Source organism: Cyanistes caeruleus, chromosome 16, assembly GCF_971803275.1.
Source record: "Cyanistes caeruleus chromosome 16, bCyaCae1.hap1.1, whole genome shotgun sequence".
Taxonomy (NCBI): domain Eukaryota; kingdom Metazoa; phylum Chordata; class Aves; order Passeriformes; family Paridae; genus Cyanistes; species Cyanistes caeruleus.
In genome coordinates this window covers 12,227,656-12,250,784 of record NC_141716.1, presented here as the reverse complement: position 1 = coordinate 12,250,784, position 23,129 = coordinate 12,227,656, and the positions used below count along the sequence as shown (strand labels likewise).

At 48.0% G+C, this 23,129-nt stretch overlaps 1 protein-coding gene across 1 annotated transcript in view; it reads right to left on the bottom strand.

Annotated features, from left to right (window-relative positions):
• The window catches only part of TOX2 (TOX high mobility group box family member 2), a 149,713-nt gene that overhangs the window by 41,327 nt on the left and 85,257 nt on the right, over window positions 1-23,129 (bottom strand). The window contains exon 3 of the mRNA XM_086852573.1: window positions 20,792-21,037. Within this exon, the coding sequence (XP_086708699.1) occupies window positions 20,792-21,037 (246 nt within the window). The remainder of the gene's footprint in view (window positions 1-20,791; window positions 21,038-23,129) is intronic.

Here is a 23,129-nt window from a genome sequence, read left to right as displayed (position 1 = left end):
GAAACACAGAGATAACTGGAGATACTTGTGAATATTTGCTCCCAGGTCTCCAGCCTTTGGCCCGACAAAATTAGGAAATAAAATGCAGCCACCATAAAATCCCTACGTGTGGCAGCCTGATGGCTCTGCAGCACCTTATAGGCTTTTAATGGGGAATTTTTATCAGCAGCCCTAAAAAGTCATTCTCAAGAGGCTGTACAATTCCATGCGGGTTTCTATTTTAAGCCTGAACGTTTTCATTTCAAAGCGAGATCCCGCTCTGACCAGAGACTGTGAAAACGACATCGCGGCTCTCGGTGGCTGCGGCTCCTCAGCAGCACAAGGTTAGTTTAGAAATGAAAATATTCCCCCCCTGCCAACAGGGGGAATATTCCCTCCCTGCAAACAGGGTTGGTGACATGAGACAGAAGGTTTCGGAGGTCCGGGCTCTCCCAGAGCTGCTGAGTGTTCCTGGCAGTGGGGTGAGCTCCAGGAAAACCCCCGGACCCAAATGTTCCCTTCTCTGTGCTGACTTCCACCCTCTCAGATGGGAACTGCCAGGTGGGAAATAAAAACTGCTGCTGCCTTATTTCCAGAAAAAAACAGGAATGTTTTCTGGAGCGAACACCAGCCAGGACTTTCTCTCGGACAGAGCAAACCCTGCTGCCTTGCTCAGGGGATAATATCACTGTCCCTGTGCCCTGTGGGGTAATCTCATTAGCAGGTGGATGAAGGGAAGACCAAAGGCCAAGCAGTTTATCCCAGCAGGAGATCTGGCTGATGGCTGCTGTGCCCAGGAGCTGCTCTGTGGCTCCCGTGTCCCGAGGTGAGCACAGGGAGAGGGTCCCTAGCAGCTCCCAGTCCCTCCAGACACCCCTGCCAGGGGCCTCGGCCCCTCCTGGATACCAGGAATGATTTGCCTCTGCCAGGAGGGTTGGCAAAGCTAATGAATATTCACAGAGTGTTTAAACGCTAATTACCGATGGCTCAGCTGAGTGAAGAACTTCAAAAAGGCAGAAGTTTAATGAAACAACGTTTCTGCAAGGTTGTTTCTGCACCTACACATTTTTGTGGCTTGGGATCGTTTGAAGGATTTTAGACCCAGTTTCAAGGAAAATGAGGTCCACATGTATTTCTCCTCCAGCACCATATCTGGGTGTTCCTAACCCTGAAATGCATTCATGGTACCTCCTGCAGACACCTACAGGTATTTACACACAGCTTTATTTCCACCAGTGGAGACTGGATTGTTACTGACCACCCATGGCTCCACTCACCCTGCCACACTTAACACTCCACCACTGATCCTACTAAAAGATTTCAGGCATTAAGGTAATTTTGTGTCTGCTCCTTTTTCCATGTTGTGCCTCCGCCACAGGACTCAACGTTCTGTGCAGCATTTGCTTGCTGGAATCTGAATGTGACTCCTCGTGGGGAAGATTATTCCCTCCTCTCTTCCCCTGTGTGCATGGCAGGAACGACTGTCTCCTCTGTGATCTTTGCATTCCTTTTTTCCACCCCCTTGTAGGACAAAAGGCTGTTTTGGCATCTCTTAATTACGGCTTTGTGGCTGGCAGATCATCTGTTCACCTCAACCTTTATTTCCAGTGACAGAAAGCATCCGACTGTTCTGCTCCTCTGTTGTGATCCTTGTTCCAGATCGCCCGCCTGTGAGTCAGCTCAGGGCTCTGCACCCGCTCTACTTCCCCATAAATTAGTAAGTGATATCTTGGCTTCAGTTGCAAGAGTCTTTCAAGACTAATCTGTGCATTTTTGTTGGTGTTTCTTCCAGCTGTTTCTCGTGTACCACAGCTGGCATCTCGTTTCAGCCTCACAGTGGAGCACAGACAATCCTGACACTTTGTACAGCTAATGCCTTTCTTTTCTTTGATCCACGAATAATTTTCTCTGCCACAGCAGCAGCTCTCCCAGAATACCAAAAGCCACGCACTCTGCTGTAACCATATCAATCCAGCTCTGACGTGAGTCGGAGAGCTGCAGCGCTCCCGGTGATGTCAATGCATGATTCAGACATGTTTTCCTTTATGCTCCCAGATCCAGGGCTCGTTCTGCTTCTCTGGGAAAGGGGGAGCTGGCTGAGCTCCTACAGACTCTGCCATCATTCACCCAGCCTTGGAATCTGCACTCAGATACACTGGGAAAAGCCACTTTGCTCAGCTTGAAACCCTGAGGACTGGGAGTGGGTAGGTCCTTGTATCCAGCACCCTAAATGGGGCGGGTCATTACCGTGTTCCCTTTGGATGTCCTCCTCTCGTGGCCCAAGTGAGACTGATGGCTTTAAGAGCTGTCTCCACCCCAGAAGCAGAATCAGCAGAGGCAGGATGGACAGTCCATTGAAAGTAAAATCTGGCAGGTTTTAAATGTAGGAGAAAGTGGGAAAGAAACTCCCGATCCACAGAAACGCTTTGTTCTTGAAATTTTAGTGAACATGAGTGTCAATGTTGCCCTTTAAAATTCTCCCTCAGCTGGATGGGATTGATGCACAGCTCCAGGCACACCTGGAACACACAGCTCACCCAGCCAGGGCTGGGCTGCAGCACCCTGGTATGGATGAGGCTCTTGGCTGTCCCAACCCTTCAGAAACACGAGGTGAAGACAGGAAACCTCCCCTGCTGCTTTGCCTTTGCAGTCGATGCTGCAGGGGATGATGCACCAAGGAATGTCCCCTCGTGTGACACCAGCAGGAATGTTGCCAAGAGTTTTCAAATATATTGATGGCAAAAAGCAGTGCAGAAATAACATCAGTGGACTCCAGGATGGTGATGATGATATCCCCTCACAAGCAGGGACATGGACAAGGCAGAGGTGTTTAATTCATTCTTTGCCTCTGTCTTCAGCACAGATGATGGAGCAAGGGGGGTCTCAGAGCCTGGAGCTGAAGGATCAGGACTGTAAGATTGAAGACCTCTCACTTGATCTGGAATTGTGCAGGATCAGCTGCTCCAGCTTGATCTGTACAAACCCATGGGACCTGCTGAAATTCGTGGGAGAATCCTCAAATTGTTGCTGACGTCATCAAAAAGCCTCAGTGATTTTTTAGCAGTCCTGGGAATCCAGTGAGGTGCCAGCTGACTGGAAGCTGGCAGACATTGTCTCGATTTTCCATGATTCCATGAAGTTCCTTTCTTGTGTAACAAGTGAAGAGGTTGCAAATCACAGCTATCCTCTCTCCCTTCAGCCCCTTTCCTCCTGCACCTCAGCCCTTGCTCATCATTTCACTCCCAACTCCACCTGTTCCTTGCCCTGTTCATGTCTACTCACGTCTCTGTTCAGTGTGTTGCGATGGCAGAATGTGAATTTTTTACTAACCTTCACTTCCAACACAAAACTCTTCCTGGAAAAATTACATTCTGTGTGCAAACACAGACACAGCAAAATGTGGGTTAATGTGTCTGAGCTGGGGGTCTGGTCCTCCTCAAATCCCTGCAGAGACATTTGCTTCATCCCAGGGAAGGTATTTCAGACACTTCAGTGAATCACACTCCAGGAGAGCTTCTTACAGCAAAAGAAACCTGGGGGACTCATCCAGGCTCACCCTGGGTATCACTCCACAAAGTCAGCTTATTAATGTGGTGTTTTACACCTTTGGAATGTTTCTAACAAAGTACCCAGGCTCAGTACTTAGTAGTTTTATGGTCTACAATAAACACTGACAGTGCTCTGCACTTGGGAATCTTATTCTTGACTTTGACTGAAACCCCTGTTTTTTCAGTGAGATTTTTTTTTTCCTAAGGACTCTGTAAGCTGCTAACTCTTAGACACTTTTCATACCTCAAAAAGGGCCCTGTCTGTACTCAGTGCCTCTGGCCCAATTGCCATCAGGACAGGGGATTTCTCCTTCTTTCCTCTGTGTTCCTTGTTTTGGCACTGGAGAAGTCACCTAAATGTACAGTGACCAGGTGGCCTCAGTTTCCCCATGGTGAAGGAACAGCCTCAAGCACTAGGGGAGGTACAGGCTGCACAGCAGGAAGAATTTCTTCACTGAAAGGGAGGCCAAGCATCAGAACAAGGGAAATGTTGGAATCATAATCCCTGAAAAAAACCATACAGATGAGGTGCTTTGGGCCATGGGTTACTGGTGGGCATGGCAGTGTCAGGTTAATGATTGGACTTGATGACCTTAGAGGGTTTTTCCAACCTGAAGTATTCTATGATAATATATGAAATACTTGCATTCCTATTCAGTGATAAACACAGGGAAGGAGTCAATAGGAAAAGGTTTCTTAGAGGAAAGAGTAAATCCAGCTTTCCCTGAGAAAAAGCTGTGTCCTGTAACTCTGGTCCCCAGCTTTGACACGACTGACATGTCTGTGTGAGGGAGAACCAAGCTCCTAAGGTCTGGTTGCAATATGTATTGATTTTAATGATCCACGATTTTAAATTACTGTAGATGATGTACAACAAAGAAACCATCTTACTACAGCCATAATTGCAGTTATTCCTCTAATTTGTCCCTGGTGAACCTTCAATGTGAGCTATAACTGAGGGCCAGTTGTTATTATTCATGGTGTACATGGCACCTGAGTGTGCCAAGTGATCGATTGGGTGCTAAAAATGTTAATGGTTGTTTCCTCACACCTATTTATAGTGATCATGTGGCAGCAACAACACAAGCACTTCAGGAATATAAATACAATGGAACATGATTTAAAATCACTGCAAGAACCCCACTCCCAAATTGCAGTAACCTCCAGCCAGATCCACTTCCACCCATGCAATCCTCCAAGCACAGCTGGATATCTGAGTTCAGCATCACCCAGGGAACACAACAGCAAAAAATCTGGTTGTAATAACTAAAACCTTTGACCACTCACGGGCAACAGTAAAAATCAACATGAAATTCATGGGCACCAGCACTTCCAGAGCAGGGCAGAACTTCTCGGTGAATGGCTCGAATAAATCAGCATGGCTGAATTGCTGCTGACTGCACTAAAGTCATTGTACTGTATATGACTTTTCTACTTCAGTGAGAAAGCAAAGCAAAAGGGAATGAAGCAAACTGTCACTCAGGAGAATTCCAGCTCCGATCAACCATTATGGATCAGGAAATCCAAATTGTCAAAGGGGCCTCAATTTAGTCCTGGATTTTTGAGGCGTAAGATGCAAAGCATGAAATCAAAATGCAGGATTGGCACAGAGAGATGTTCTCCTGTGCAGACCTGAAATCAGTGCACAACACCCACGTGTACAGACAGGCACACACAAACAGTCTTTGCACGTGCAAGGAACTTGGGAATGCAGCTCTGTGTGATCCTAGTGGATCCAGGCTCTTTTCCATCAAATTCCTTGGAAATCCACATCAGGGAGGCTCTATCAGGTCTCATTTCATCAATGCTCTGCGACTGTGAGAAGCCAGAGAAAAACCACGTTTAAAAGCAGTCCCACTCTCTGGACATGCTGGCAGAATTCCACACGGGAGCCCTTCCACAAGGAGCTTGATGTTACAGACCTTGACTGTAAAACGAGGAGCCACGAGGCGAGCAGGGGAAAAGTTCACCTCATGCTGCTCAGCCACACACACATCCCAGGAATCAGCAGCTCTTCCACTTGGCATCAATACAGCCTCCTCACCAGGGCAGAACACTCCGTGCTGAACTTGGGCTTCCAGCCCTCCAGGAGCTGTGTTTCTGCCTGGTAAACCAGCATGGCCATGGCAGAACTACATATGCTCCATTATAAAAAAGGACTTTCTAAATCAGCCGTACCCCAGGTGGGACAGGGTTGTCTAATCTGTGATTGTGATGATCTTGGAACAGGTTGTAGGGATTCCTGGCACAACCAGAACTCCACCAATTCGGTATTTGCTTTGGTGGAAGGATTTAATCCCCTTTTTTTTACTGTCTCGGTCTCTGCTGTTTGGGTTTAATTCTTAGAACAACTCTCAGATTCTCTGTAGATGCTGCAGAGCATCTCCTGGCCTTCATGAGGGGACTGAAATTCTGGTGGAACAGGCAGATGAAGAAGAAGAAATGAACCCCCTGAGGAGGACAAAGAGGAGCAAGAAGTGCTGGGTCCTCTCAGTGAGCTGATGGGATGGAGGCAATATGAGGACTCATAAGCACAGATCTTTCTATCCTTCAGCCTGCAGTGTGGAGGCCTTAAAATTAACCTCCACTTGCAGCTGCCTGGCTTCTAAGACACCCCAGGAGAGCCCTGGAGTAACCTCTTGGGCCATGAAGAAAGTTCTGTCACCAGCAAATATTTGGTCAATGTCCACCAAAGCTCTAATCTCCACAATGTGCTTTATTCCTGGACCTTTCACCTCCCACATCCCACACAGGGGCCTAATTGTACCCTCAGCTCTGTTAGAGGAAAAACAACCCCAAATATATTTTCTTGTGGGGCAGTTGTGGGGGGAGTGAGGCTGTGGTAGCCACAAATCCTATCACAGACTATCCTGAGCTGGAAGGGAGCCACAAGGATCACTCAAGTCCAACTCCTGGCACTGCACAGGACAACCCCAAGAATCCCACCCTGTGCCACCAGGAGATATGAGCTTAAAAAGGAGCAGATTTTCCGAAAGAGAGAATCAGCCAACATCACCAACCAAGGTGAACTCAGCTGGCTCTGGAGGCTGAGCAGTGACCTGGCCCTGTCTCACCATGCTGGGTGAGGGGGAAGGAACCTTCCACCTCACTGAGGTGCCAAGACGTGGAATCCAAGCAAATGCTCAACTTCAGTTACTGATCCCAGCTCTGGGTTGTGCAGGGGACAGCTGGGCAGGGACTGTGTCCCAGCTATCCCATTTTCTTCTCTCACCAGAACTGGATGTTCTTGGTTCAGCTCAACAGGAACATGAACGTTGACAGAACTCATTTTGCCAGGGAAGTGATTTTCCAGCAGGTAAACGTGCCTCCTCCTCCCCCAGATTAACGCCAACCAGATGGCAAACTGTCTGTAGACTGCTGCTAAAAAACACAGGCTGAAATCATCCGAGAGTCTCTAGGACAGACACAGAGAACGGATTCAGAACTGGAAACGTGCCATGAAAAAGCCCAACCGGTGTGAAACTTGTAGCTGTGTGTGGGATTGTCTCCAGCACTGGGCAGAAACCTCCTGTGCTGCACCAGGTGGGTTGGCAGAGGCAGATGGATGTTTTGCAGCAAGAGGACAAAACCTGTGCTAACAGCTGGAGCTGGGCTCTTCCAGAGGCCAGTCCTGCACGTGCAAAGTGCACCCTCAAAGAGGTGGTTTGGGAAGGCTGGTCTGTCCCAAGGGGTTGGCAGCAATAGGAATTGGAAAAATGGCACTGGGACAGACCTTCTCTCTGTGTTAGAGAAGGTGATGTTGAGATGTATTAAATTGAGTAATAAGGAGTTACTAATATTATGAAGTTTAATTTGGGAATGTGCCCCAATCTCCACCCCTACCCTGCCAAGGAAAAGAGGATCCAGGGTTTGGATGCATAGGGAAATGACACGTTGCTTGCATTTCTGTGTAACAGTGGAGTCACAACTGATTCAATCACTATTTTTAACAATATTCTGGGGCAAAACCAGTGTATGTAAAGTGCTCAAAGCAGAGATGGTCCCATTCCACCACACCTTCCCTGGAATGAGACACAATAGAGGTGAGGTGGGACCTGGTGCTGCCAGCTTCAGATTAATTCCAGCCAAAAATCACCTCTGGATTTTCTACATCTAACAGCTACCCCACCTCTCCACCAACATACATTTGAACATCTACTACAGTGACTACCCATGTTTTTGGTAGATCCAAAATCATTTAAAAAATACCTTTTTGGCATTTTTATTTTCACCCTCATTCTCAGCAAGTTGCAGAGTTTATCCTCACCTGTGTGGACAGTATTCCCTTTTATTGCTCAGAAACTCCAAATCTCAATGCCCATGAAGTTTCCTGATGCAGCTGCTCTCACTTGTCTATTCCATGCACTTTTATGCTTTCAATTATTTATTTGTATAATATATATATTATATTAGATAATAAAAATTATATCTTAATAATTATATATAATAATAATATATATATAATAAATATCATATATTATTTTCCTCCCTCTCAAACTGAGCATCTGCCATCGCAGAGGGTCTTTTCATACCTGTAATAATTTCTGTTTCCATTCTTTGAGCCTCTTTTTTTTTCTCCCTCTTGGCTGAGATGGGATGACCAACACGGCACAGAGTGAACAACTCTCCAAACCACCCCCTCCATGAGTTTCTCCAGTCCTCTATCCCTGCACAAGGTTTTTTGAGGTGCTTTCTGGCAGTCAATCTAGAGCACTGCAAGCTTTATGAATAGTGAATATTTTTCTCCTCAGTATGCATTAATTTCACATTTATCAATGCTGAACAAACTGCCTTCGCAATCTTGCAGTCCATTTCCCTCCTATGCTTACAACTCTATGAATTTCCTTTCTCCTGTCCCAAATATGTCCAATTTCTTTGTGTCACCCTCCAGTTTTATCCCTCACTGCCTACATTCAGCATCATTAATACAAAAGCATAAACAACAGAGCATCCAGGGTAATGATAAAACCTTGAGAGACCCCCACAAATCATGAGGTGCATGAGTCTTCAATCACTGCTTTTTCTAGTGCTGGCAAATAACATCAAGAATGGAAGAGATTGGCAAAAACCACTTCTCTACAGAAAATGTCCTGGTTCAGGGCAGCAACTCCCTGACACTTTGCTAGTCCTCTTTTTTTGTGGCAACACCTCGAGTTGCCCTGATTTCATCCACCTGTGCCTCAGGAGGAGCACAAGGAGAAGGAATGTTCCTCCCAGTTTGCCAGCTCCTCTTCCATCAGCTCCACTTGCCTCGCTGCCCATTTCCACAGGGACCAGACGGGTTTCCACGGGGGGAACCATGTCCAACACAGCCCTGGTGGGACAGGACTGCCCATGTTGGCCACTGCCTACTCACCTTTGGACTCTTTAACTCCAAATCGATACCCAGGCTTCGGACAAAAAGACATCCAGCCCTGGGAAAAGGGAGCAGATCCCACTCCCTCCACCAGCACCCTGGTATCCCACAGCTGCAGGCTCCAGGACAGCTGGATCCCTGCTGAGGAATGCCCACCTCAGCAGAGGTAAGTGAGAAACACAGCGCCGGCAATTCCCGCGGATGGTGAAGGATTGCAGCAATCCCCGGCTCCCTCCTCGCGCCGCCCTCAGCAGAGACCAAACAATTTCCACGGTGTAAACAGAAGGTTCCTAATGGGATTCTGCAGAGCTGGGAGACAAATGGAACAGCCAGGCAGAGCATTAAGGAATGCTTTCCAGCCAGCAGAGCCCGAGTGGAACACTCGGACATATAACATTACCAACTGGCTCGCTGCCATGCATCAGATGCAGAAACATTTTTCTCTTTCTGTGACAAGCTGCATCTGTAGCAATCATTATAATTTCTCTTGACATTGCATCCCACACCTCTTCTCAGAGGCAGGACTCAAGTAGCACTCTTCATTTAAATGGTAACTTTGATTTCTCGGGGCTATGGGGATGTGAAGTGGTTCAGCCTGTACCACTCGGAAGCAGGGGCTGCCAGAGCTTTTCCCAGGGTGTGCTTCCCACATTCAGAGCTTTCTGTCTTCTGGGGAGGGGTGCAAATTTGGCAGCTGGAGATTCCCAGATTCACACCCGAAAGGCAGGTAGAGATTGGGAGTTTTTGCTGAAGAAAGGGAAATCTGCCTGAGGATTGCTGTTTGTGTTCTCCCATGCTCTGCACCATCACTCACACTCACAGCAAACCCCACCGAGGCCACCGCCAGGGGAAAACTCCTCTGAAAGGGCTGGGATTACCATTTCTATTTACCAGCTGAGGAAATCTTACCTACCAATTAGGGACCATTCCTCCTGTCACTCAGCAGAGTGGCTGATGTGGCTCTTTGATCTCCTCATTGCATAACAAAGCCTGTTACAGCCCATTATTTTTATTGTAAGCACTTTCTGTTATTCGCCTCTAAAAACGGGCTCCCATTGAAATAATACAAAGAGACTCACTCAACGTGCACACACCTACAGCAGTGAACAGTCATCATAACTTCTACAGCTGAAACAAAAGCCATGGAAATTTCCATCCTTTTGTGCTCTCCTGCCCTGGGCAGGATGGGAATGGGACCAACACCAGGCACTGCAAGACCATTTGGGGCTGAAACTTCTGGAAAAGCAATGGAAATCAAAGCACGTGAGATTGGGAGTGAACCTCAAAGTTCCACAGCCTCTCCTTGTCCCGGGCAGTGAGTGATTGCTGGAGCAGGCTAATGCACCCTGTAACGTGCAGAGGGGAGGCCAGTGACAGCTGTGAGATAAATATGATTGATCTAAGGGATAAGGGCAATTAAAGACAGGCTGCAACATTGATCAAAATGCACAAGATGGATGGCAAAGAGTTGCCAGACACTTTACTTTGTTTTTTCTTGTATCAGGGGCGATGCTGGTTAAAAAAGTGGCAAAAATTTGTTCTATTTACAGCTGCCTTATGCACTTCAAAGAGGACTTTATGCCACACTGTGATGTGGGGTGTGAACACACATGGGAATGTGAACACTTGATGGTGTGGCAGAGGTTATGATGCAAATTAAAACCCTTTGCCTGTCTTTTGGAGGCTCTTTGCATTGGCACAGGCCCACAGCCACCACATCTCGTTATTCCCATGGAAATAAGGAAAGAGGGGAGAAGCATGAGGCAGAAGGGACAGCAAACAAGGTGGGCAGATCATGAAAGCTCCAGGAGGATGCAGGGAGCTCCATCTCCTTGGCAAAACCACCTTCCTCACATGAGGCCCCTGCTGTCAGTCCAGAGGTGGCAATGAGAGCCCAGCTTTGTTGGCACAGTCAGGGAGCAGGAATGGGAGGCAGGACAAGGTGCAGGCACACGTGCCTTGGGGATTATTCCTGCCTGGAAATGCCTCTGTTTTCCTGTGTGTGACCCAAACAAAAACAAGTCCTCAGATGACCCGTGCCATGGGTCACATGTACAAAAATAAGGCACAAAGGCAGCATTTTGGGGAGGGTGAAGCAACTTCTGGTTAATGAGCTGAGAGAGGGCTGAGCACATTCAGCAAGAGGCAAAGGAATCACAGAATGGTTTGGGTTGGAAAGGACCTTAAAATTCATCTAGTTTTGCCCTCCTGACATGGGCAGGGACACTTCCCAGTAGACCAGGTTGCTCCAAGCCCTGTCCAACACTTGAAGGAAGCAGAAAGATCCTGCCTGCAGCTCTCACATGAACCTTCTGCAGTTCTGGCACACACACAGAGCCCTGGCTGCTGCTGCTGCTGAAATCCAGGTCCTGGTAAGCACATGGGAAACTCCTGGAAACATATCACTGTTCACTTTACCTACTGTTCCCAAAGGGATTGGGATCCCTGAGGTTCAAACACACCTAAAACTGTTGCATCAAAGACAGTCTTAAAGCAGAGATGATCTGGCATCATTTATCTCATGCTGCAACTAAAGGCAAGACATTTCACAATGCCCCAGATTAGTCAGCATGAAAAAGGGTAATCCCAACACTTTCCAACTGTTATATATCTATTCAATTCTTTTCTCTTTCCTCATGCCTACTTTTGACATGATTTCCCGTAGTTTTACAAATTATTATAGGGAGGAAGAAGATGGCAGAGATGGTCCCACAAAACATCAGAGCTCAAGTGGCTGGGGAAAAGCCCATCCAGGCACCAACCCCACTCCTGGGGCTGAATTGACAAATTCTCTACCAGGAAATGGGGAATTGCCCATGATGGGACACTCCTTCCCTAAAGCCACATCCCAGACTCCAGAGAATCTCTCTTCCAAATCTCTAGTTCATTTTGCAAAGCATGTTGCATCTTCTCATTTGCAGGATTTTTTTTATGGGGGCAAAATGGATTTTTGACTTCACCCAGAAATAATTGCTGAAGCAGGATTTTTTGCTAAGAAGGAGAAAGAACTTTCACCCCAAAGGTGGACACGGCTTAAACCTAAAGGGTTAAAACTGAGCTAAGAACAGGCATCCACCTGCATGTCTGTGCACTAGAGACAAACACATCTGAGATCAGAATCAGGTCTTAAAAAAGATCCATCCCATTCCTTGAACATATTTACTGGAGTTATTTGATATTGTTCTGAAAACCTCCTTCATGCTGCATTCATCTCATCTGCTCCCATAATTCAGAGATTTTTATTTTCCACTATATTTTTAATTTATATCATGTTTTATTTATACCACTGTCTTTTATGAAACCCCAAATTTCAAAACTGACACAGGCATTACGCACATAAAGTAGACTTCTTATTATCAACATGGCAGAGGAGACAAAAAAAAAATGACAGGAATAAATCTTAGGTTTTATGCCGGTGAGACGTTCTGCAAAGTAAGTGACATTTGTCAGCAATACAAATCGTACATTAAAAGATAATTTCCAGAACATGATCCCAGCTCTGGAGCGCGGCACCATTACACAAAGTGATATCTCAGCCGGCTTCGCGGTGTGCTTGGCACCACGACTGCGTCAGGCCTTGTGAGGAGACTTTGGAGCGCTTCTGTTTGGTGTGCACACGAGAGACAGCTCTCTGGAGCACTGTCAGCACGCTGTAATTGATATTTTAATTACACACAGCCAGCCTCCTCCTCCTCCTCCCTCCCGGCCTTACGCAAACCGCGCTCCTTAGAGCTCCACGCGAGTTTGCTTAGGCACAGGCCTAAGTGCAGTCGGGGCTATCTGGGAGTGCTGTAAAAGCAAAGCAAATTGTGTCACTTGGTGCCAGCTGAGGCACAGAAGGAGCAAGAGGAGATCTGCCTGTGCCCTCCCCAGGACTGCATGGCTGGAAAGGAGACTTTCCCTGCTGGGACTGTGCCGAGGCTCCTGGCTTATCAGAGAGAGTGACCAACTCAAGGAGAGGGAAGGAAAGTTTAGGAGGGTGAATTTTCATGGAATAGTTAAAAGGGGGAATGCAAGCAGTGAAGAAGAGATGCTGGTTCACTGAGAGCAGCAGGTACACCTTGGGATGGGACCTGCTGGCTTTGGGCCAAGAGATGAGTATGGGGAGATAAGGACCCTAAAACAGCCTAAACCCTAAAGAGATTGCACCTCTAAAACCCTAAAACCCTGCAGCCTAAAACCAAAAGAGGCACAGGCAGCAGAGACAACTCAGCAGCCAGGCTTACACACACACACACACACACTGTGGTTCACTGTGCAGGGCCCTTCCTGCAGGTACGATGTGGTGCTGTGGGTAAGAGCACACCTGAGTGCTCCCCTGGCTCTGGGACACAGACTCCTGGAATGGTTTGGGTCGGAAGGGATCTCCTGCTGAGGAGGAGCTCTCCATCAGGGAGGTGCCTATGAGGGGTTTTCAGGAAAAAAGGCAGATTCCCATGTGAGACCTTGGCAAGGGACCATGCAGAGGCTGCCTCAGCCATGGAAAGGAGGGACTGATGCTCCACAGAGAGCTCCTGCTGGTGTCCAGGATGACTGGGGAATTCAGGGAGGACCTCCCCCACAGAACAGGACCTGAATTCACAGAATTGCTGAATTGTTTGGGTTGGAATGGACTTTTAAAGCCACCTAGTCCCACCCCTGCCATGGCAGGGACACCTTCCACTATCCCAGGCTGCTCCAAGCCCTGTCCAACCTGGCCTTGGACATTGCCAGGGATCCAGGGGCAGCCACAGCTGCTCTGGGCACCCTGTGCCAGGGCCCCACTGCCCTCACAATAAAAAACTTCTTCCTTCTATCTAATTTTAAACAACTTTAAAACAAGTTTAAACCTTTCCCACTTGTCTTATTGCTACAGGCCCTGACAAAAAGTCTGACCCTGTATTTTTTATAGGCCCCTTTAGGCTCTGGAAGGGGCTCTGAGGTCTCTTGGGACCTTCTCCAGTGAGCACCCCCAGCCCTCCCAGCCTGGCTCAGAGCAGAGGGTCTCCAGCCCTTGGAGCATCTCTGGTGCCTCCTCTGGGCTCTCTCCAGCAGCTCCAGGTCCTGGGCCCCAGGGCTGGGGCAGCTCTGCAGGTGGGATCTCACCTGAGGGGAGAAGAGGGGCAGAATCCCACGCTGGGGCTCAGCCCAGGGCTTGGGGGCATCTCTGGGCACAGACACATGTCCAGCACCCAGCACCCCCATCCCTCTCCCAGGGCTGGTTTTGATCTGTTCCTTGGCATTCCCAGGGGGATCCACAGACAGCAGCTCTGCCCTTGCACCCCCAGCACCAGCTCCTGCCCTCCCTGAGCACACACAGCCCAGCCACGATGCCTAAAACTTCATAAAACACCTCTCCACACAGGCTCCTTCCTCTGAGAAAGCAAGTTTTGAACATACACAAGAACAATTTACTCTTTGATTGGGGATCTTGTCTCCCAGGTTCCGACCAGGAGCGAAATTTTATGACCAAGCCCTCCAGCTCGGGGGGAGGCGTGGAGGGAAGGGGCTTCCAAATGAAAATGCCAACAGATACTTAAAGCCAGAAGCCTGTGTGGGTGTTGCTAAATTAAGCTTGCAAGTAGGTGGGGCAAATGCCTTAAACGAGTTTGTGAAGGTAAAATAATGTTCATTAAAAATAGAAAAACAACTGAAAAAATATCCTTTGTATTCAACTTCACACTCGTACATCATAATGTTCCAGTAAAAGCCCATTTTCCCTTGAGATAATAAAAGAATTGAATTTTTCCTTATCGGTCATCTATTTTTCTAGCTAAAGCTATTACTCCCTCTCTGTGGTTGCCAAGCAACAAGAAATATTAATAGCAGCTTTTATTAGCTTAGCTTTAGCAGTGGAGTACCAGAATGAGAAAATGGAAAACATAAATGTGTTACATAAATCTTTCAACCTTTCAGGGTTTGTGTTAGTCTCTGTTTTCATAATGATTTATTGAAGTGATGGTTCATTTATGAGAAAAAGGAGTGTGAAATAAGAAAACGGAACATTACCCTGAAGGACTGTTTGAAAATAAATAATTATAGGAGGTGAAGAAAAGCTGTTTAAAACCATTTTTCTGAGTTTTATAAAATTTAAAAAGACATATTTCTTTCATTTATTGCCTCTGAGAAAAACACTAGCAGGGAATTGCAAACAGGGCCCTGCTTAATACAAAGAACCCTTCATGTAGGGTTGTGTTATTACTCTTTTCCACCTCATGTTTGGGAGTTTAGTTTCTAAATACTGAACCATTAATAAGCAGAAAGCCGAATTAGTCAAAACCTTAAAGCTCACAACACAAAACTGGCAGTGAAAACTTATCCAGGACTGAAACAAGGGCAACTCAGGGAAGTTTTTGCTGCTGGTGACCCAAGCAATGCTCTTGTTGGTTTGTTTATTTATAAAGGTTCTTCTGAAGAGCATGACCTTTCTTTGAAGGGCAATGCTGCCTGTGCACTGCACTGGGATATGGATAACATATTTAACAGGCAGTGATTCAGAATTATTGAAATATTGAAGCATTGGAAGTATTTGCCCACAGCACGTAAACTGCTCTGCCTGCTGGGATCGTGGATTTCCAGCGGCCTGGAGGAAAGACTGGCACAGCTTACTTGGCTTTTGTGGCAATATTTAATCGAGTTTTTTACAATGAGGGTGGTAAAAACTGCCACAGGGTGCCCAGAGAAGCTGTGGCTGCCCCTGGATCCCTGGAAGTGTCCCAGGCCAGGCTGGAGCAATCTGGGTTCTGGCTTTGCAATCCTCCAGCAGGACAACCTCACTCGAGGCCTGGAGAGCACCAAGCTTGTCCTTGGAGCCCTGCAGCATCCCAGGAATGCACATCCCAGCTCTGGGAAAGGGCTGCTTTTCCTTTTCCTTTCTCAGGTGGAACACAGGGTTGCTGCTGCTTTGTTTTAGTGCTCTCCTCTCTGTTCCACACCAAAGCCCCGTTGTGTTGGGAAGCAGCTATTCAAAGTCAACTGAAAACTTGTGGAATTTCAGGGTGGCACTCACCTTTCTTCTGCAATTCACCCCCATTTACCATTTTACTCTCTCACCTCTACCTAAACAGGTTGCACAGCTCACTGGAAATGTGACATTTTACACCATGGATTTTCTTTTTGCCTCGGAAGATTTAAAATATTTTTCAAATAATTCCGTTCCACTCAACAAACAGAAACAAAACCTTTCAGGCTTTGGCTGAAGCCTTTCTGCCCTTGCAGCAGCTTGATGTGAGCATAAAAAAGCCACCCCAGTGGGCTGAAGGAAATGTTAGTGCCTTTAGAGGAGTCACGGAGATCTCTCACCACGAGAAGCAATGAAAGATGCAGCCTCAGGGAGAGGTGTCAGTCTCTCCAACCAACTCTTTACACCTGCAAGCTCCTGTTGGCTCACAAGAGCAGCCACATGCCCAAAAGGATGTTTCCCTCATGCATGGCTGTGCCCACACTGCCCCCGGCCATGGCAGGGCAGGAGGAAGCAGGGTGGATGCTTTTTTGGGGTGTGTAGGTGCATCCTGTGAGCAGGCTTGGTGGAGCAGAGTTTTGGGGTGCTGGAGCAGTGCTGGAGGGCTCTGGGCAGTGCTGTCCCCCCAGTCAGGGGCTCCTGGCTCCCCCCACCCCAGCACTGTCCCACCTGCTAAGCAGAGGCACCCCCAGCCCTCTTGGCTGCTATCTGATATTTATGGGAATACGTTTGTGCTGCATTGGAGATTCCAGGGCTCTGACCTTGATCGCCTTTTGTTTCTGTCAAAAATGTTCTGCCAAATCCACTCTGAAATCTCATTTATTCCCAGCAGCTCCTTAACCCAGCAGGCACCCACCTCCCCACTGATCCACATCTCTGCCCCCCTCCCCTGCTTTCCCCACATCCCCAAATCCCAGCCCCAATGTGATCCCAGCCCAGCAGGACTCCCTGTGGATCCCTGGAAGGCTCAGCTGCTGCTGGGATGTTCACAGTCAGCAAAGTTATTCTCTTCCCAAGGAAAACATGTTTTTTTTCCCTCTTTGATTACTTTTCCCTAATTGCTCCCATTTCTCAGTGACAGTCACATCTCTCCTATTTTCTTTCCCTCCTGCCATCCCCACTCTTTCCTTTCTCTTCCCTTTCTTTATTCCCATAGGAAAAGAGAGATCACTAGAAAAGAAAAATGCACTGCAGTAAGAATTTTCTGTTTGTTTCCTGTCATCAACACAAAAAATAATAAATCCCCCCAAATGAGCCAGCTCTGCCTCCTCCCCAGCCCTCCCACACCCCTTCCAGCAGTTCTTCACACACCCCATCCTGTGCCATGTCCTTGCCTACTCTTGTCCACCCATTCCTGCTTCCCTGCTCTGCAGCTCTCTGCACCCCATTCAGGGATTGAAAACTCCCTGAACTTCTAAAAACTCATGGGTGGGGGGAAAAAAGGGGGAAAATAAGTGACAGGAACAGCAGTGAAGAGCCATGAATGGAAAAATGGGAGAGTGGTGGTGTGGAGGGTGCTCTGGATGAGGAAACAGAAGTGATGCTGGGTTTGGGGTTTCCCCATCAGGGCACAGCTGCTTTGCTCAAACGAGGGTCTCCACTGACAGCCCATGGCTGAGCTGGAGCACACAGCAAATCCACCTTCACTCCCCAGCTCCTGTCCTGCCATGGGAATTCCTGTGCTGGCTAAACTCCCTCTGAGCTGATCAGCTGCACAATGGGAGCAGTAGGGTATCCCTTGAGGCACTGGGAGCTTTCATGCAGGCTGAGGGTAATGTCAGGACATCCCAGAACAAGAGACACACAGGGGACAGCAACCTGCAGCTGGATTTTCTTTATTCACTTCTGAGCACTCAGGGAAAAATACCATTCCTATGGCTCTTGGTGAGTCCTGGCTCATGTCTCATCAGCAGTTAGAGATTTGTTCATTTTTTTTTTCTTTTTGACTGAAAAAAATCCTGAGGCTCAAGTTACATTTTTAGAGCAAAAGTCTGACCAATGTCTAAACATTTTACCATGAATTGCTTGTTGTTTCTCATTGTGTTCAGACATGGCAACCAAGGCAGGAAATAGCTGTGTATGCAAAAACCTGTGTGAGCTACAGCAAAGAGCAGCAGGGAGGAGAGAGGCTCCAGCATTTGCATGAGCAGTGCTGCTCCTGGAACAAACCCAAAACCTCTGCACGCTGAGCCACCTCCTCTGAGCTCTGTGCAGGCAAGGCTCGCTCCCACACTGGCCTCCCATCACTACCTGGGTGAAATAATCCCTCTCTTTCTGCCAGTGTTGGCAAACAAGCCCCAGAATGGTTTGGGTTGGAACGGACCTTAAAGATCATCTTTCCAATCCCCTGCCATGGGCAGGGACACCTTCCACTGTCCCAGGCTGCTCCAAGCCCTGTCCAGCCTGGCCTTGGGCACTGCCAGGGATCCAGGGGCAGCCACAGCTGCTCTGGGCACCCTGTGCCAGGGCCTGCCCACCCTCACAGGGAATAATTCCTGCCCAATATCCCATCCAGCCCTGCCCTCTGGCAGTGGGAGCCATTCCCTGTGTCCTGTCCCTCCATGCCTTGTCCCCAGTCCCTCCCCAGCTCTCTTGGAGCCCCTTCAGGCACTGGAAGGTGCTATTAGGTATTAACCAGAGGATTGAAAATGTGCTTTCTCTCCAGGATCCTTCTGAGCCCTCGGGTGCATGTGCTGCTCCTGTCAGCACTCACAGGAGCTGTAGCTGTGCTCTGGGACCAGCTGCTGCAGGACAGGGAGCCCTCATTCCCCACCCAAAGGGACACAGGCTGTTACTCTTCAGTGGAAAAAAGGCTGTGATGGCAGGGTAAGGCAGGATTTAGTTCTGACCTAAAGCTGCAGCACAGCTCCCTCCCTGATCCCTTTGCTGCTTGGACCTCTGGAGGTGTGAGCTCCAAGAATTTCCAAAACTCAACAGTTTCAGTTCACTCTCACCTGGGAAATTCAGGGTCCACAGGACTTTTTTTATTTTCGTGGTAAGGGGCAAACAAATCTTAATCTCTCTATTCTGTGTTTACAGCCCACTAAGTCCCCTTCTTATCTTCTCTGGCTCGGCCCTGATTTATTGTCACCGTGCTGCATTTATAAAACAGTACCATAAAGTAAGAAATAGAACATTTCCCAAGGACTAGTCCAAAATAAATTATTTCAGACACAGAGAAGCTGCTTAATAAATCCCCCTCTTTTTTTTTTTTTCTTTAGGTATTTTAGAATGTGATTTATAAGTGCAATATCACCTCTCAAAAATGAGACAATCAACACGGGATAAAATTATCGTGTTATGAAAATAGGGGTCAGGCAAAGAGGCTGTGCTTTAAATTAAACCAGGGGAAAATATTTCATCTGAAATTGACTCTTTCTGTCTCAGAAATGAATGTTTTAATCACCCAAGAACCTAAAAGGTAACACAGAGCCCTAAGTAATATTTAATTCCATAGAAATATGCCTCTGTTCAATATTGATGGGCAGAACATGATATTTCTCTTAAACACACTAACAATGAAACTTGGAGACTCATCAGGACTTCAGAAAGCCTTGGGATTTTCCTAGACTAAGAGATAATATCCCATTTAAATATTTAAATATCACTACCTTTCAGACCCTTATCTACTGAAGCAATCAACACCAAGCGTTCCCCAGCTGGGCAGGACCAGGCTCCCAGCCATGCTCTTAAAGTAAAATTAACTCTGTTTGATATCAATGTCACTCAAAATCAATGATCTTAGAGAGAAACAATGTCAGAAACCAACCACGGGGCTAAAGCTGCTAAGGAGGAAAATGATATTAAACAGCAGCAGTATTAATTCAATATCACTGTCAAAATCAAGTCACAACCTCTCCTCAGTGCTGCTGATGCAGAAGCATCATAAGCTCTAATTAGCCCTGAAGTTTCTTCCCAGAGCTTCACTTTACTTCATTATCCCTGCCTTGTTTATCCCTGCACGAGTCATTTGAAACTTTGCAAGGTATCCCCTTGCCACGGCGTGAGCCAGGAGGCGACTGGAGTTAGTGAGGGCAAGGAGGGATCCTGTTCCCCCTGGAACCCACAGGAGAGCTTTCCTTCCAGGGAGCATCCGTGCTCCTCCTGCTGGTGCCACCCTGCCCCTGGGACAGGGGTGACAGGGAGGAAGAGGAAGGACACAGGGTGTTGGGGCTTTGGCTGGTCCCCTTGCCATGGGGGATGGGGCACCTGCACTTTGCTTGGTTCAGGGTAGTGATGCCATTTGGGTTTTGCCTTTTTTCTATGTTCTCTGTATTCTTCACACATTTATCTGTAGCTCTAGCCTATCCTATCAATGGCCAGTTTTCCCAGTAATTTTCCACAGGCTGAAAACCAAAACAAATTCCAGAGCTCCAAGCCCCGGAGGGAACAAGGCTCCAAAGCTATCTTGGGTCTTCCAGGCTACCGAGGTTGAGAAGAACTCTTCAAGATACATTTCATGGGCAAAGTACAACTAGAGCCAAGAGGGGGGCTCCAGAGAAGGGGCTTGACCTGGGGGGGAATGGCATCACCACTTGTGCTCTTAATTAGTGCACTTTATTTATTATGCTAATTTCCTCTGCCCCCTTGTGGGAATGGGCTTTTGTGGAAATGTTTCCATAACTGCCCCTGAAGGCCTTCAAATGAAGATCCACTCTTGTATTACTTCCTTACTAAAATGATCTCGAGCTTCATTTCCAGGTTGTGAAAAAGGCCACAGGAGGATGTTCCATCCAGAGGGGAAAAGCCCTTTGCCCTGATCCTGAGTGGCTCATGAGGCTCAGGAGGACACCACACCAAGCACGGAACTGGCACCACGAGCACGGTGCTCTCTGCCACCACACCCCAGCTCATCCCAACCCTCACAGCAAACAGCTCATCCCCAGCCCCCTCCTCTGCTCAGCCACCTCCTCACGGGAAGCACGGAGGGGTTTGCACGGGAGGGAGAGAGAGGGGAAAGGCACTGACCGTGGGGAGCTGGCTGGAGAGGAGGTGCCCGTCCTGACTCAACATGTTGGAGACCATGATGGCTGGCAGGTCCATGTTCTGGTAGGGGTAGGCTGGGATCAGGCTGTTCGGAGGGAGGCTGTGGCACAGCGAGTGGTATCCAGCTTCGTGGTCCACCAGGTGCAGGAGGGACGGGTCGGGGAGGTTGGGAGGCGTTATGGGAGGGATCTCGTAGTCCTCGTTGTTCTCATTCTGGCTGTTGTACGTCTGAAACACCAAAGAGACATTTTGCAACATGTCACTGCCTTGCTGCTTCAGCAAAGAAAAATGATCATTTCTCTAAGAAATATGGATTTCCAGTGGAAATTTGGTTTGTTGTAATAAGAAAAGGCATCTCTGGTCCCACACACCAGGTTGTAAGGAGGTAGGAGCCAGGGTGTGAGTGTGGCAGCACTGCACCATCCAGCAGGAGCACACCATGGAGCCACCTGAGGCATCCCCTTGCTCCCCTCTCCCTCATTGCATCCCTGCTCATCTTTGAGTCCCAAAAACCTCAGCAGGAACTTCCACACCTGGACCACAGCCATGGAAGGGCGTGGCTGCTTCCTGAGCAGCTGCTGCCTTCCTAGGTCAAAGTCTCTCTCTGGGCACCTGGCTCAGCTCCCAACCTCCAGCTGGTATTTTTAAGAGCTTTTGTGAGAGTTAGAGCTGTAGAAATAACAATTACTTGGGATCAAAATTCACAGAATTATGGGTTTGGTTACAAGGGATGTTAAAGTCCATCCAGTGCCACCTCCTGCCATGGCAGGGACACCTTCCACTAAATCAGGCTGCTCCAAGCCCTGTCCAACCTGTCCTTGGACACTGCCAGGGATCCATCCAGGGGCAGCCACAGCTTCTCTGGGCACCCTGTACCAGAGCCTCCCCACCCTCACAATAAAACATTTCCCCATAATATCTAATCTAACCCTGCCCTCTGTCAGGTTAAAGCCGTTCTCTCTCATCCTAACTCCCCCAGAATCCTCAAAAACTCCAGCATGGAAGCTACAACCAGGGAGGGGGATTTGGAAACACAGACATCACTTTTTAAAAAGCCTTTAAAGAAAGCCTGCATGACTTCACCACACATGGTGATTTGTCCTTTCTTACATCCCCTCCCAAATTTCATCTGGAAAAGCATTCCCTCACCTCCCTACTAACACTCCCTCGAGGTGACACAAACATGCAGAGATGTTGGAACTCTCTCTGCTCCCCATGTTTTCTCACGGCTTGTTTACTTCTAAGCATTCCCATTTATATAAAAATATGTTATTGCACATGTGCAATCATTTTCACTTCAGACAAAACCATTTTTTATTCATAACATATGAATCTATCCAAAATTATTAATTACCAACACAGAATATAATGAGTCTCTGGCAGAGGAGGCTTATTCTAAACATCTACTGTTTCACATATTATAGCATATGAAATTCTGATTAGCTATAGTATTACACACATGCTAAAGCTAAATTTCCCAGATCACCTAGTTTCATGGTTGGATTTGGACTTAATACTTGATTTAAGAGCAAAACCCCAGATATTAAAAAGCCAGTTAAGCACTGTAGGCTTTAATAATCCATTGTCCCAGAGCTCGCCCCCAGGATTCGTGCTCTTCATCACCACAGACTGTGGGGAGAAAGTCCTTAATAAAATAAAATAAAGCCTGTGTTTAACTGGAGTACAGAAGTCAGTGGGAGAGGCAGCAGGGAGCAAGGAGGGATCTGTGCATTGGTGAATTGGAGAACTGTGGCTCTGTGGGGTGTCAGAGCAGGGGGTCACTCCTGCCTCATCCCACAGCTGGGGCTGGAATAGGCTCATCCTCTGCTGAACCCACACCTCTCACCTTCCCTCACCCCATGCAGAAAGGAATAAAAAGAGCAGAGCAGCATGTCATCCAGGGGCACCTGGACAAGCTGGAGAAGTGTGGCCACAGGAATTTAGTGTTCAAGGAGCCGCTCCTGTGCCGGGGTTCTCCAGGCAGGAGGACAGACCAGGAGAGGTAAATGCTGAGAACAGCCCTGTGAGAGAAGGACTTGGGGATTCTGGTGGAGGAAAGGCTGCACAGGAGCCAGAGCCCCCCGTGTGCCAGGCTCACCCCGCAGTGTGGGCAGCCAGGGGACCCTGACTCTCTCCCCCCTCTCAGCACACCCCGCCACAGGGCTGAACAGGGAGAAGGACAGGGAGCTTTGGAGCTCCAGAGGAGGCCACAAAGATGCTCCAAGGGCTGGAGCGCCTCAGCTCTGGAGCCAGGCTGGGAGAGCTGGGGTTTTCAGCCTGGAGAAGGCTCCAGGGAGAGCTTAGAGCCCATTCCAGTGCC